Genomic DNA, 16840 nt, shown 5'->3' on the forward strand with positions numbered 1-16840 from the left:
TGAACGCACTTTGGTGCGAAAAGTGTTAATAAATCCCAGAACAGCAGCAACAGACCTTGTGAAGATGCTGGAGGAAACAGGTACAAAAGTATCTATATCCACAGTAAAACAAATCCTATATCAACCTAACCTGAAAGGCCGCTCAGCAAAGGAAGAAGCCACTGCTCCAAAACCGCCATAAAAAAAGCCAGACTACGGTTTGCAACTGTACTTCAAAAAATGTTTTGGAGAAATGTCCTCTGGTCTGATGAAACAAAAATGGAACTGTTTGGCCATTATGACCATCGTTTTGTTTGGAGGAAAAAGGGGGAGGCTTGCAAGCCGAAGAACACTATCCCAACCGTGAAGCACGGGGGTGGCAGCATCATGTTGTGGGGGTGCCTTGCTGCAGCAGGGACTGGTGCACTTCACAAAATAGATGGCTTCATGAGGAAGGAAAATTATGTGGATATATTGAAGCAACATCTCAAGACATCAGTCAGGAAGTTAAAGCTTGGTTGCAAATGGGTCTTCCAAATGGACAATGACCCCATGCATACATCCAAAGTTGTGGCAAAATGGCTTAAGGACAACAAAGTCAAGTTATTGGAGTGGCCATCAAAGCCCTGACCTCAACCCTATAGAAGATTTGTGGGCAGAACTGAAAAAGCATGTGCGAGCAAGGAGGCCTACAAACCTGACTCAGTTACACCAGCTCTGTCAGGATGATGGGCCAAAATGCATCCAAATTATTGTGTTAAGCTTGTGGAAGGCTTCCTGAAACGTTTGACCCAAGTTAAACAATTTAAAGGCAATGCTACCAAATACTAATTGAATGTGTGTGAACTTCTGACCCACTGGGAATGTGATGAAATAAATAAAAGCCTATAAATAAATCACTCTACTATTATTCTGACATTTTACATTCTTAAAATAAAGTGGTGATCCAAACTGACCTAAAACAGGGATTTTTTTTACTTGGATTAAATGTCAGGAATTGTGAAAAACTGAGTTTAAATGTATTTCGCTAAAGTGTATGTAAACTTCCGCTTTCAACTGTGGCTATCTAGGTAAATACATTTGGCCAACTCATTGTCCTCATCTCCCTTCTTAGTGGCTTATTAATGCCCCTCACAAACTATGATATCTAGCTATTTAGAAAGCTAGTTAACCCATACAGCACGTTAGATAGTTAGCAAATCAGCTAGCTCTGTTTTCACGCCTTGTATCTAGTCTAGATATTTAGCTATCCACTTCTGTCTGTGTTGTAACATTAGCTAGCCAGAAAGCTAGCTAGCATCTGCATTCCAGAGAGAAGACCTGAACAGATTACAAAATGTTTAGAAAAATATTCGGACAAAAATGTGTACTTATAGTCCCCACACTCGCTTGTCCTCAAATGTTTTAAAGTTGTCGCTGTGCTGCATGGCTGTGTGATCGTAAGAGGAGTAAATGGTGCTAACGGCTCAACGTCGCGTGTCCCTCTAGAACTTGTGCAGTAACGTTGTCAAAGAAGAAATGGCGTTTAAAATATCCAATTCAAATTGTTATAAATTCAGTTCTTAAATTGTGCACTCACAAGATTACAGGTTGTTTTCAGTCATATTCTGCCTGTCAGAACATCTGACAATTTAACAAGATAAATACTATTTTAAGATTATTTTACTGTGGATATTTCCATTAAGCCACCATAATGTAATCAATATAGGCAATGCAATAAATGGTTATTTCATGGATCTCGTGTTTTCAATGAGCACAGCAAGTTAGCGGATGAACTAAACATAAGCCAATTTGGGAAATAGCGGCCACGACGGACGGATCTGATAACGCCCATAATTCGATGTCCATGGACGTCACGTACTGAGTGGGGTAGCTCTCCAGGAACAAGGTTGGAGAGCCCTGTTCTATAACGACATGTTGTTCAATAGGCTACATCTGTAGGTACAAACTTTGATTGAGGGAATGATGGCATCATTTACATTTTTAAAAAATGTAGCACTACATCACTGGATCCACTACCCCGCAGTAATGCAGTCCCTGTTCATGCAGGCGTTAAATTCTAGCTGGGCTTGGCTCTAGTGCTAGTGCGCATGTACTAATTGGCTCCTGAAACCGGAACTAGCAAGATGTCAGCCCCCACGAATCGCCGTATGCGAACATGAGTAGAGTACTTGAAAACAATGGTCGGCCATCTTGGAGGATGTCTCTAGTTCTTATTATAGCTCAGCGGATCCAATTACGGGCGGACTGTCATTAACAGACGGGACAAAATGCTAAATTGTCCAGAACCGTGATTAGACAACATCTCCAGTTGGAATTCCACACACATCACAGGACAGGGGAAATACCGCAATGAGTACAGGAGGACAGGTATCATCTCTTGAGGAATTGTATTATTTTCATCTGAATTATTCGTTTCCATTTTACTAAGGAACAAACACGACAATGGGACTGTGCTATAGCCTGCGTCCTAGTCTTGACGAACCCGGTGATACCGAGCAGCCGGCGGACACCTCCATACCGTTACGCTCCAAGGACCTTGATCACGAGGATACAGAGGCATATAATGACATGTCACCTTGCCGTCGTTGTTTGTGCCACCGCAGGGGCCCTGGCAAAGGCAAACCATTTGCGGGAGATGCCCGTCGAGGGGACATGACTGACGGCGTGCCCATACAGAATGGGGGCGGTGGGGGAGCAGACCGCAGCCAGCGACAGCAATTGCTGCAGAAAACGCTCAGCAAACAGAAAAACAGGGACAAAAAGTTATCGGAGGAGGTCAAAAAACAGGCGAAGAAAGTCAGTAAACATATCGATCTAACTCTGAAGGAGCAACATCGGGAATACGAGCAGATTCATCGTCTGCTTTTACTTGGTAGGTGGGAGATGGTAAGGTTGGGGCCAATAAATTGACCAGCCAAGTGCTCTTGTGTATCACATTTCAGCCCTGAAATAACTTTTCCCGCATTTAACATTTCATTTCGGGTGTCATGACTTAAGTCAGGTGCGAACGGAAGGCTGTATGCAGGGTACGCTAATGAGGTATGCTATCTTATCCTTCTGCAATCAACGTGCCACAAAGTCAAACCAATGAGATATGATTTGACAATATTAGCTCTATCAAATGGAACAGAATAGACGTGTGAGCAGCTTCTGCCTATCGTATCCGCATATCGATAACCTCTCAACCCTGTGCACAATTCGCGCGCAATCAAGATATGGTAAACGTCCAATTAATGCACGGGCCCTTTCTAACACGTGGTCACCAGGCTTATGGTTACTAGTTCTCCTCTACCAATGAATGAGTCTGTTATATTCAAAGTATGTAGCCTACCAGTGATGTACTTGGAGTTAAATGTAACAAGCCTACATTATGCAAATGGGGTAATCGTTATCAGTGCACCAATGCTGTACAAGAGGCAACAGAAAATAAACACTTCACCCAGCAACTTCAAATAATATTTTTAGTTCCTAAAGATCATAATTATACCCTGAAGAGGTAGCAGAGACTTATATTGACCATGCATATGGTTTAGCCTAGTGGTTAGAGCATTGGGCCAGTAACTGAAAAGTTGCTGGATCAAATTCCCAAGCTGACAAGGTAAAAATCTTTCTTAAAAAAAAATATATATATATATTTAACTATGCAAGTCAGTTAAGAACAAATTCTTATTTACTATGACAGCCTAGGAACAGTGGGTTAACTGCCTTGTTCAGGGGCAGAATGACAGATTTTTACCTTATCAGCTCTGGGATTCAATCTAGCAACCTCTTGGTTACTGGCCCAATGCTTGAACCACTAGGCTACCTGCCGCCCCTGAACAAGGCAGTTAACCCACTGTTCCTAGGCTGTCATTGTAAATAAGAATTTGTTCTTAAGCCTAGTAAAATTATTATTATTTTTAAATATAAGGCTCAGGGTTTCCCCTATATTCATTTAGCAGCGACGGGCCGCCACTCCCAAAAATATAATTGTTTGTAGAATTGCAAAAATAATAACTTAGATTCTTGCGATACAGGCATTTGGAACATTGCGCTAAAACATATACATTCAAATTAATTAAATATATCGCCCAGCCCTAGATTACAACGTGCCACTTTTAAAGTATTTCAAACTTAATTTAAAACCAAAGTTGAACACAAGACACAAGTGTTTATTTTCTGCCTACCACATGCATCCACACAGATACTTTCATCCAGTCGCATGTATTCCAAATCAAGCATGGAATCAGTGCCTTTTTTTTTTTTTTTTTCTCCCCAATTTCGTGGTATCCAATTGTTGTAGTAGCTACTATCTTGTCTCATTGCTACAACTCCCGTACGGGCTCGGGAGAGACGAAGGCTGAATGTCATGCGTCCTCCGATACACAACCCAACCAGCCGTACTGCTTCTTAACACAGCGCTAGAAGCCAGCCGCACCAATGTGTCGGAGGCTACACCGTGCACCCGGCAACCTTGGTTAGCGCGCACTGCGCCCGGCCCGCCACAGGAGTCGCTGGTGCGCGATGAGACAAGGACATCCCTACCGACCAATCCCTCCCTAACCCGGACGACGCTAGGCCAATTGTGCGTCGCCCCACGGACCTCCCGGTCGCGGCCGGTAACGACAGAGCCTGGGAGCGAACCCAGGGACTCTGATGGCACAGCTGGCGCTGCAGTACAGCGCCCTTAACCACTGCGCCACCTGGAATCAGTGCTTTCTAACAATGTCACTATGACAGCCCCTTGTGTAACCTAGCCGGGTCCCAGATCTGTTTGTGAAGTCTTGCCTCAACGTGACAATGATCATATAGGAGTTGGCAAGAATGCACTAACAGATCTGGGACCAGATTATGTGTAACTGTCACAGTGGTAGTATCTCAGCATTCCAAAATCTAGTTTATTAAAGACCAAGAGGCACACATCAAATACTGCCTAACTAGCAATGGTAACTAGCAGTATAGTAGGCCCAGTGAATGTAACCAGCAAGTGTCCTGCAACATCAGTCAGTCAGTTACCCTTATAACCTCAGATGGAGTCTAGATTTCAAATGAGGGTAGTAGCAATCTGTATTTGCTGTTTTTGAGTCAAAAAGTAATTTGTTTGTCCAATGACAGAATTATATTTTTATTGACAGCAGGCAGTAAAGATCAGAACATACTTGCTGACCATAACACTCACAACTATCACATGATAGTTCATGTTATTTATTATACAGTGTAAGCTGTAGCAGTTTACTGCCGAAATGACAAGTACACTAGAGTTGACACCATTCCTCTGCTTTTTATTTGGAAGGGAAGTCGAAGGAAGGTGACAACTTCACTTAGGGTTATATGACTGGCGCCTAGCAACCAGAGGTATCAGGGTGTGTGTTAGTCTAAGGAATTTAACGTTTAGGTAGGTCGGAGGTGATCGGAGCTAACAGTCAGGTAATGTTTTGACCATGTCAGATTCAGAACAGCATCAGCACTGATTCTAATCAAAAGTGAGTGCGTTATTCACAGTCACACGGAGGCATCCTATTTAGAATGTCAGTCAGTTTGCCACGGTAGTTTAGTTTTATTAAAAGGCAATCTAAGTTTTAGACCTACCAATGGCAGTTTCTTTGAATGATTACATAAAAGACAATCAGCATCTTCTTGCGTAACGTTCAATCATCCTGAAGTATTTCAGCATTCTTGATGGAAGCTAAACATCATTGGGAGCACAGGCAGGCATCATATGCCCAACACTCATCTGCTACATAACCCTTTCCACACTACTGAGCCAAGCTGAGCCAAACCAAGCTGGACTGTGCAGGCCTGGTTATGTATTCGCCATAGTTGCTGGAACTGGACAATGTGAAAAGAAAACATCACAGTATGGTTTGTGTCGGCATAAAAGTGTGAAAATGGTACGTGACCTGTTGGTAGTTAGTTTGCTGCTATCCAATCTCTGGGCTACCCTATGTGCATCTGAACCAATGTTCAACCCCCACATGTCATTTCAGGTGGGGGACCAAGGCCTCCAAAGCAGCCTCTGGGGAAAACGGACAGAATTTTGGACACACACACACACACACACACACACACACCACAGAGAGAGAGAGAGAGAGAGGCGTGTCCAGATCACAGCATACACTTGCCCTGGCAGGTAGTATCACAATTCTGCAAATATGAATACTATATTTTGCTACTGTTGTCTATAACCAAATAAGGGCTGAGATGATTAGGATTAGTTCTATTCTCTCCTTGACCAACAACTCCTAATTCTTCTACTGTACGCATGTCTCATCCCATCTTATGATATCCTGTTTTATTGAGAGTGAGGTCCATCCTTGTGTCAAGTTGCCATATATAGAAGCAAGTGGGAATAGTCCAAAGTCTGTGCTATTTTTGCAGCCGGTCCGTCCCATAAACCCTTCCCCATCTCATGGCCTGATTACGGCAGCCACGTTTTCAGGTATTGGGATGTTTAATTTCTGGGATGGCCAATGATAAGAGATAGAGGGGAAGGCTTTACCGTAGAGCACCATATGTTCATTGATTATTCATACAGCACATATCCCTTAGTTATAAAGATGGAAGTTTGAGTTCAAGTGGTGTGTGTGTACATACTCGTGTGTGTAAACCTGTGAGTGTGGTGGAGCAAGTTTGTGAGGCAGTAAAGGGAAGTGTGCACATATGTGTACAGTGTTACATGTCTCTGTGTGCATGTTAGTTTGTGTGGTTTCTGCATGCTAAGTGGCAGGTTTTGCTCTGTTATCATTCCATATCAGAGCAGCAGTGAGGGGCATAGAGCGAGGGAGACACTCCAGGAGGCTATTTTTAGCCCATATTCAGATAGAATCTGGGTTACGGAATTTCAAGAAATGGAACAGAGATGCTCTCAAGCAGGTTCAGGTTCTATCCAAATATGCAAATGTTCTGAGGTCAGTGGGAAAATATCCTACGCCCTCAAGTAGCTGTGATTCACCTGAATGGATATAGCGGCCATCTTTTGAAAATGTAACACTAAAGTCATATACGTTGCATTTAACCTTCTAAGAGAGTAAGACATCTACAATAGAGAGCTCTTAAAAACATGATATCTTCAGGGTTAGGGTAGCCAATCAGTTCTGTTCCTCCCATTTTCACCTAAGTGTCATATTCATTAAGGATCATTCTGAGGTAAGAACAGGCCGTGTGAAAACACCAAACATGTCCCCAAAAGATTTTATCTAAAGTACCAGTCAAAAGTTTGGACACACCTACTCATTCAAGGTTTTTTTTTAATTTGTACTATTTTCTACATTGTAGAATAATAGTGAATACATCAAAACTATAAAGTAACACATATGGAATCATGTATTAACCAAAAAAGTGTTATATATATTTGACATTCTTAAAAGTAGCCACCCCTTGATGATGATAGCTTTGCACACTCTTGGCATTCTCTCAACCAGCTTCGTGAGGTAGTCACCTGGAATGCATTTCAATTAACAGGTGTGCCTTGTTAAAAGTTAATTTGTGGAATTTCCTTCTTAATGTGTTTGAGCCAATAAGTTGTGTTGTGATAAGGTATGGTTGTTATACAGAAGATTGCCCTATTTGGTAAAAGACCAAATCCATATTATGGCAAGAACAGCTCAAGTAAGTAAAGGGAAACAGAACAGTCCATCATTATTTTAAGACATGAAAGTCAGTCAATCTGGGAAAATTTAGTTCAATTTTTTTGTACATCGTTCAAGCCTTGGTGGCATTTCTCTGTTTGGTAATAGGAAAAATAGGACTATCATTCTATTTACATTTTGGTCAGCAGACACTGGTCAAGTTATTGGGACAAAAACCTGACTACTGATCTCTTCTAACATCCTTTAATGTTCCTTGACGGCAACGTCCCTAATCCGTTTTCTCCCTCAGTCACTAGACCAGTAGATCTGACCTGGGACTTTCCTCAACCGGAGAATATGATTCACTATATAGAGTGCCAAAGTCAGTAGCCAAACGTCTGCTGGTTACACTTAACTGGAGACATAAGTTATTGCTTTTATAATAGTGATGTAACAGATTTCATTTTGGGGGGGAGGGGGGGCATTTTTGTGTTTGTCAACTGACTCATCAGATAAAATGTCACGAGGTCAGCAAATTGGTTATCGTTAAACCTTGGCTTATTTCCAACTGTTTAAAAGCTGATACCAGTCCAGCATCCAGATATATTTATGACATCCGATACATAATTACCACGACATGTAGCTCTTTCTACAAAGGGTTCAAGTCAAGGTGACTTAATTATGGTGTGCCGTTTGTAAAGATATGTCATTCCTGGGAATGGTTTCACTTGCTCAGTCCTGTGTCCAACTCTGGCCAGACAGTGGTGGTGATGACCTCATCAGACCTCTCTTACACCTACCATTATCTGGGGAGAAAATGTGCGTCCTGTTTTCTGGCCATATTTTTACTCTCGCTTTCTAAATTGGGCCCCACCGTCCTGCGGATACTAGCCCGGGGCTGTCCAGTGGGATTTGAAAGTTCATCTCGAACAAAAAAACAAAACGAAAGATCACACACCAGGAATGTGTGACAAAGGACAGTAATATCCCAAACTCACTCATTTTGGCCACTAGCCTACTGACAGACCGCACTGTTTTTAGCCTACTGACAGACTGCACTGTTTTTAGCCTACTGACAGACTGCACTGTTTTTAGCCTACTGACAGACTGCACTGTTTTTAGCCTACTGACAGACCACACTGTTTTTAGCCTACTGACAGACTGCACTGTTTTTAGCCTACTGACAGACCGCACTGTTTTTAGCCTACTGACAGACCGCACTGTTTTTAGCCTACTGACAGACCGCACTGTTTTTAGCCTACTGACAGACCGCACTGTTTTTAGCCTACTGACAGACCGCACTGTTTTTAGCCTACTGACAGACCGCACTGTTTTTAGCCTACTGACAGACCGCACTGTTTTTAGCCTACTGACAGACCGCACTGTTTTTAGCCTACTGACAGACCGCACTGTTTTTAGCCTACTGACAGACCGCACTGTTTTTAGCCTACTGACAGGCCGCACTGTTTTTAGCCTACTGACAGGCCGCACTGTTTTTAGCCTACTGACACTGCACTGTTTTTAGCCTACTGACAGACTGCCCTGTTTTTAGTCTGTTGACAGACCGCCCTGTTCTTAGCCTACTGACAGACCGCCCTGTTCTTAGCCTGCTGACAGACTGCCCTGTTCTTAGCCTGCTGACAGACCGCCCTGTTCTTAGCCTGCTGATAGACCGCCCTGTTCTTAGCCTGCTGACAGACCGCCCTGTTCTTAGCCTGCTGACAGACTGCTCTTCTCGTAGATGCACTCTCAACTCGCTTTTGCAATTTGCAAGTTTACCTGATAAATAGTAACCTGCAGATCTCCTTGGTCGAGTTCAGTAGGGCACACCGTAGCGAAGTGTTTTGGGAAAAGAAGTCCAATAAGTAACGCAAATTTTGGTTAAGTCCAAGTTTCAAGACGTTTTCTTCCATTTGGTGCCCAAAGAATATGACCCTGTACTGGGCCTGTTGGGAATCTCATATGGATGACTTTTAGAACTGGTTAGCATTCCAGACATCTTCTTAATCTCTAACCATCTCTGTGTACTCACTGGAAACGGAATGAGTGCACCTGACTAAAGATAGACTGGAAACCTGTTTTCTAGTCTAAGGTAGGCTATGACCTGAACATATATCAACCTCATACCCAGTACATTTTTATCCAGTGAACAAGGAGGAGGGGGGGGGGGGAAGTCATACAGTCATGGCTCTCTAGTAAAGGACCCCTGTTTTTCTTGACCATTCCCTTGTAAATGCATATTGTCATCATGCATGCACACACATTGAAGTGTAGTATTCAAGAAAACCACAAGAGGGAGACAAAGACCAATGTAAGACAACATGCAATTTGCTAATTTGCATTGACACTAGCATTAAATAGATGTGTTTTGTTACTTACCTTGTATCAAACAGGAAAAGAACTTGGGCACACAGAACTTGTAGCTCACATAGTTGTATCGAAAAAGGTGACAAAAAAACAAAATGAGAGACAGCTAAGATTGTCTTTACTCCCCATGGCCACTGTAGGGAGACAGGTAGTTCATGACTAACTTCTGAATACATCTCAACAGTGCACTCAACCAACACACATTAACAGTTAGGAAGCTCAGCAGACTACATTTGCATCCAGAGGAGCCATACACTGGTCAACTCACCCTATAAGATCACATTTGCATCTTGTTTTCATATTATAATTTTTTTTGGTACTGGAAAATCTTTCAATTGTTCTGGAGGCTATAATGTTCTCGCTAGTGACACGTCACTACAGATAACCATCTGGTCTCACGGTTGACCGTTTTCCTCACACTACTTTTGGTATAATCCATGTTTTGATGTGAGGTCTGAATTCTGTTTTTGACGTTTTGGAAATCAATCAATCGTTTTCAATTAGTTCACTACATTTTATTGGGGTTTGAAAGGACTTCATTAGTGATTCATTTCCCCAACAATTGCTTTCCTTTGAGGATGGCTTTTATTGGTTGTCAGAACATTTGTCTGTTCATCCAGCCTACCTTTAAAATGACCCAGAAAGCTCCTCCATCCTATCATATTGGGAGGTTGTCTTGGGCTCTCACTCACTACATGGATATCTGCTAGGACATAGACACTGATATGCAAACTCCAACTTGTTTGGATATATTTGCATTATGTATTTTTTTTCCCTCAAAGGTTGAGGTGCTTTTCTGTTATAGTCAACCTTTACATTCTTTACTATTTATTATAGTTTGACATTTTGTTTTGCTACAGATTGAAGAGCATATACAGTAGTAGGATATAGGAGGCCTATGCCAAGTTCAGAGAACTTTGAGTAGCAGCCAACTATACTTGTTTTGTTCTTATTTGTTCAGATTTTGCAACTATGTTATCATTTGGTCTCGTAATTTCAATATGGTTTGTGTGGTGTGCGGCTTAGTAATAACAAGGATCCTTGGGACGTCCCTACCCTAATCGCTAACCTTATCCCCTACCTATACCCTTTCCATAACCCTTCCCGCTGGGCATAAATGTCAAGGTATAGTTGTGATTGACATTTGGTTGAGTTGTCAACTAACTTGAATTTAAAGTGAAATCAACAACAGAAAAATGCGCCATGCCATTGGATTTAGGTTAAAAGTTGGGTAAAAAAAAGAGACGAAAAAACGTGAGTTAATTTAACCATTTGAAATTACGACTGCAATAGGGTAGGGCTTCTGTATAGTGTGCAGACCTGTCTGGTCGCGCGCTCTAGTTTAGCTCCATTTACCGGTGTTTGCGGGCACCAGTGAAATGATTTACGCGCGTCAAGTGTATAAGGGAAACTATTTGTGGAAAACGCCATCAAGTGTCTGTCTGGTGCATCTTCTATTCTAGGTAGCCTATTCAATAATAAGACCAATATAAACACGTTTTTGGAAACTATATAGGCTATCAGATGGGCCATTAGAGAGCTTTCAATACATTCAACAAGGCTTTGAATTATTCTCGTGTTATTGTAGCCAATGTTTTTATTAGTGTAAATATGTAGGCTATATGTAAATACATTATAACATTAACATAATATATAGACCCGCCCATTAAAGAACTAAAGTGAAGCCAATGCCCCTCTATAACAGAGAGAGGAAGGCACATCTAGAAATCATATCAACGGGTAGTCTTAACTTTCTCTGGGGCCCCCATCCTTTTGAAGAGAAAGCTTTTGCCGCACATTTACTAGATTAACGTAGCCTGTTCTTTTTGTTTGTTCTACCGGTAAAAATCAAGATAAGATCGTCGATGATTTTTTTGTTTGTTGTTAAACTGGATATTCAAACACTGGTATGGTGGCGCGCGCTTTGAGGTGTTTCTTTTTCGGTTCTGTGTGACTTCCTGGTGCTACAGAGAGAGGCAGTGCTGAGTTAAAAAGACAGAAACACAAACAGCATTTTAGAAAGGAAAAATATAGAGTGGGAAGCAGGAGCGAGAGAGAGGAGCAGTTGGCTGGCTTCCAGATTCAGCCCCGCTCCACTCTTTGCATATTTATGAAATTAATGTATATTTTTATTCTATTTATGATGCACATATTTATTAGAATCGACTGAATCTACTGGATTGGGTTTGACAAGGGGTTAAAACGAAATTGTAACGGGAAGGTTTTTCTCTGAGCGACGGAGAAGTGGCGCACGGATTTATCGCCCCATTTGTTCTCATTTTATATTGAAAGAAGGATTTATATTAGCTGTTATTTTATACTTTCTGTTTACGAGAAGAGGTCAGCGGAAGATGGGTTGTTTGGGCAACAGCAAGACTGAAGATCAACGCATCGATGAAAAGGCACAAAGAGAAGCGAATAAAAAAATAGAGAAACAATTACAAAAGGAAAGACAAGCATATAAAGCCACACATCGACTGCTTTTATTGGGTAAGGTCCAGAAGGTGGATTTGATAAATGATATATGTATCATGTATGTTTTCAGGGATTCGCACCCCAGCCCACATACGTTGACAGGTCTCGCACGCGAGCGCTGACTGAATCTTCAAATGGACTGTAGCCTAATTCTCATGGATTTTAAACACCAGCATATGCGGCACCCAAGTATATTTTATATTTTAGTGATAGCTCCAGGTCCTTATGCTAGATCTGTGTTTTATGTCGAAGGGGCTGGAGAGTCTGGGAAAAGCACGATTGTCAAGCAGATGCGGATTCTGCACGTCAATGGCTTTAACGCAGAGTAAGTACACGTTATTTCATATATTTGACCGCATTTACGTTCCAAATGTTGACGTATTCCTATTCTATGTGGATACTGTTGTGTATTAGAGTATGTTTTATTGTGGTCATTTCAATTTGTTCCATGCGAGAGAAGAAAATGACCGAGTGTTGGCTAGACGTTTCTTTGCGCTGTAGCACTGCAGTGTCCATCGGGAGTCATCGGGCCCAAAGGTTATAACAACAGCATGGCGACCAGCCTGCTATGTCCAACTGATTTCTAATAGCTGTCACAGAGATAAAGACGTCATATTCTGTGTGCCAAAACACTGCCAGATAAATGTTAGTTGCTATTACATTATAATGCGCAAGCCAACAAAAAAAACATCTAAAAACTGAATTCATTGGCTGAAAAAACCGTTATACAAAAGTAACGTGTGCAGTGGTATTTTACAACGATGTTAAACGTTATACAAAAGTAACGTGTGCAGTGGTATTTTACAACGATGTTAAACGTTATACAAAAGTAACGTGTGCAGTGGTATTTTACAACGATGCTGAAACAATGTATCTGTAAGCCGTTCAATGGCGTATAATATCCGATCAAGACTTGGTTACATTATCGTTTGATTTGGTTGCATTGTAGTATAGTATTCTGTAGAGGTCTAATTAATAAGTTTTTTGAAAATCTCTCCCCTATTTATATATGTAATAAAATCTTTGATATTATTTCAGCAAATGGACCAAGATACATACAGTCTGCTTAATGTCCATCCACTTTTGTTGCTGAATGGGACAAATCTCTCTGAATATTGGTCTAGTGCTAACAGCCCACTGAATCAACTTGTTTCAAAATGAAGTTGAACCAACGTTGAACAGACGTTTAAATATTGTCTGTGCCCAGTGGGAGGCTATTGTAATAGTATCAAAAAGTAAACTTTCAAATAATATTTTAGCACATTACACAATTACTGTTAGTTTACACATGGTAAGTATGACCAAACAACCTATTATGGCCTCTGATGGTTTGCATTAGTGGTCTTGTGAGACATCCTCTTCTTTCTACAGGACAGCATAAAGATTCCTTTCATGAATCCAGTGATCACTTTTCCACTATTCATTAATGCCTAACAGTCCTAATTCTATATTATATGTTGTATATGTTGTTTCTCCACCCAGAGAAAAAAAACAGAAGGTTCTGGACATCCGGAAAAATGTGAAGGATGCCATTGTGGTAAGTTGTAGGCTGTATGTAGCCTACTCAAATAAAAAATATGATGTGCTGAGATTTGTATGATATAATGTACATGGTCACACCCTCTGAGATTTGTTTCCTGCAATCCCATTTGACTGATAGACTGGCTTTTCCCCATGTGTCCGGCTTGATGTCTGTGTTTTTGTTTTTATCTGCTTTGTAGACGGTAGTTTCGGCGATGAGCACGTTAATACCCCCAGTTCCAATAGGTAACCCAGCGAACGAGTCCAGAATTGACTACATCAAAAGTATAGCACCTCTCTCGGACTTCGACTACACAGAGGTAAGGGGCGACCGTCTGTCAAACTGACTGATCTGTACATACATGCATACATAGAGCGAGAGAGATCTTTACAGCTTGTTAGTTATGCCCTGAGAAGCAACCTCAATGCATTGATCAGGTCTTTGCTATTCATAGATTCGTAGTGTATCCAACTCTGATTGAATTTATACATTCAGAGTACAATCAAATACAAATAATGTCTAAGTCTATTTGTAGTCAGGTTGTTCAAAGTGGAGTCTGTTTAAATGCTGATGCCAAACATACGGTGACTATGAAAAAAAGTTATGCAAGCTTATACTGAAATAGCAGTTATCAAAAAAAAAAAAAATGCCACATTCACTAGTGTCCACTAGCTCCATTTGCAATTTCTTCTTGGAGGAAACAACGAGAAGCGAGGGATTTTACATTTGTTCTGAGAAATGTTCAGATCCTACATACAAAGGATAAGAGTCCATTCAAAACCATCACCTACTGGGACATAAGCTATATGATTAGGCAATTTAGAAATGAATGAACCATGGCAGGGTATATTTTAAAAAAGTTGTAAATGCTTTATTAAATTGTGAAATATGTATGATTACCTGAGCTCTGCAACACGTTCTGCAAACACCCAGTAGTAAGCCACAGTGGAATTACCTTAGATGATTTCTTTACTTTGGATTTGATTGAAAGGGCCTGACGTGGGCAAATAGATGTCATTACTTCTGGTGTTTGCTTCCAGTGATATCTCCCAGCTATGAATAGAATTTTATGAGTACACAATAAAACATATGCTTTGCTATATTTGACTGCCTGGAAATATACACTACATGACCAAAAACGATGTAGACGCCTGCTCGTCAAAGATCTGATTCCAAAATCATGGGCATTAATATGGAGTTGGTCCCCCCTTTGCTGTTATAACAGCCTCCACTCTTCTGGGAAGGCTTTCCACTAGATGTTGAAACATTGCTGAGGGGACTTGCGTCCATTCAGCCACAAGAGCATTAGTGAGGTCCGCACTGGTGTTGGGCGATTAGGCCTGGCTCACAGTCGGCGTTCCAATCCTTCCCCAAAGTTCTTCCACAGCGATCTTGACAAACCATTTCTGTATGGACCTTGCTTTGTGCATGGAGGCATTGTCATGCTGAAACGGGAAAGGGCCTTCCCCAAACTGTTGCCACAAAGTTAGAAGCACAGAATTGCCGTATGCTATAGTGTTAAGATTTTCCTGCACTGGAACTAACGGGCGTAGCCCAAACCATGAAAAACAGACTGAGACTATTATTCCTCCTCCCACCAAACTTTACAGTTGGCACTATGGCTTCAGGCAGGTAGCATTCTCCTGACCTCTGCCAAACCCAGATTAGTCCATTGGACAGCCAGTTGGTGACGCGTGATTCATCACTCCAGAGAACGTGTTTTCACTGCTGCAAGCGTCCTATGGCGGCAAGGTTTACGCCACTCCAGCCCACATTTGGCATCTGCCATGGAAATCCATTTCATGTAGTTCGCGACGAAGTCTTGCACTGACGTTGCTTCCTGAGGCAGTTTGGAACTCGGTAGTGAGTGTTACAACCGAGGACAGACGATATTTACACTCCACAGTTCGGCAATCAGTGGTCTCGTTCTTTGAGCTTGTGTGGTCTACCACTTCGCGTCTGAGCCGTTGTTGCTCCTAGATGTTTCCACTTCACAGTAACAGCACTTACAGTTGACCGGGACAGCTCTAGTTTGGCAGAAGTTTGACAAAATGTTGTTGGAAAAATGGCATCCTATGACGGTGACACATTGAAAGTCACTGAGCTCTTCAGTAAGGCCATTCAATTGCCAATGTTTGTCTACGGAGATTGCATGGCTGTGTGCTCGATGTTATACACCTGTCAGCAACGGGTGTGGCTGAAATAGCCGAAACCACTAATTTTGAAGGGGTGTCCACATACTTTTGTGTATATATAGTGTATCTACAAAGTATGTACCCTGTAAGAGTTCCTATTGGCTGTTGGGCTTTGTTCTTTTTTTTCTCCCATTGGAATGTCCACAAAATCAGACATAGGCCCAAAACTTTGCTCCAATCAGGAACCTTGTTTTTTCAGACAGTGAATAAGGGTAAGCTGGCCCAGTGCACAATCTGGACACATCTGTTGGACTAGATAAATACTAATCAACTGTTACATGATTAGTCGGCTTGCTAAAAAAAGCTTTTAGTAACCTCATTTTCTTTTTTGGGGGGAGGGCGGAGTTTGGGGGAGCGCATCGTTAGAAATTTAAATCAAAGCCGTCCCTTCTCCCTCATAAGGAATTGTTTGATGCCTTTTCTGAGTGCAGTGGGTCAAGGCAAGGCAGACAAAGCGTTGGTCTGTTTGTGCCGAGGTGTTACGAAAGATTCCAAACAGTCGATTCTTTTAGTGTCTCAGATTCCCTGTGTTGGGTCAGCGACGCTGCAGACGACATGAAACGATGATGAGAATAAGGGTTTGTTGATACTCTGTTATCTAATGCTTTTAGCTGTGTACTCTGCAAGCGCTGATGGAGGTTGTTGTGATGTTGACAGTGGAATGCTAATAGTAAACACTGATTTGTGAGTGGACCACAAACATGGAATATGGGACTTTCAAAACTTTATTTGACCCCGAGATGAGAATATCT

At 41.7% G+C, this 16840-nt stretch overlaps 1 protein-coding gene across 5 annotated transcripts in view; it reads left to right on the forward strand.

Annotated features, from left to right (window-relative positions):
* Window positions 1-2094: 2094 nt before the first annotated feature.
* Window positions 2095-16840, forward strand: part of LOC110535248 (guanine nucleotide-binding protein G(olf) subunit alpha) — a 61795-nt gene continuing 47049 nt past the window's right edge. Inside the window, exons 1-4 of one of the 5 annotated variants that reach the window (XM_036934813.1) lie at window positions 2095-2854; window positions 12624-12696; window positions 13854-13908; window positions 14093-14212. In XM_036934813.1, coding sequence (XP_036790708.1) covers window positions 2425-2854; window positions 12624-12696; window positions 13854-13908; window positions 14093-14212 — 678 coding nt within the window. In that variant the 5' untranslated portion in view covers window positions 2095-2424. Of the gene's footprint in view, window positions 2855-11602; window positions 12387-12623; window positions 12697-13853; window positions 13909-14092; window positions 14213-16840 lie in introns of those variants that run through there. The other 4 variants (XM_036934814.1, XM_036934815.1, XM_036934816.1 and 1 more) reach the window with 4 other exon arrangements.

The sequence above is a fragment of the Oncorhynchus mykiss genome, chromosome 11, assembly GCF_013265735.2.
Source record: "Oncorhynchus mykiss isolate Arlee chromosome 11, USDA_OmykA_1.1, whole genome shotgun sequence".
Lineage (NCBI taxonomy): Eukaryota > Metazoa > Chordata > Actinopteri > Salmoniformes > Salmonidae > Oncorhynchus > Oncorhynchus mykiss.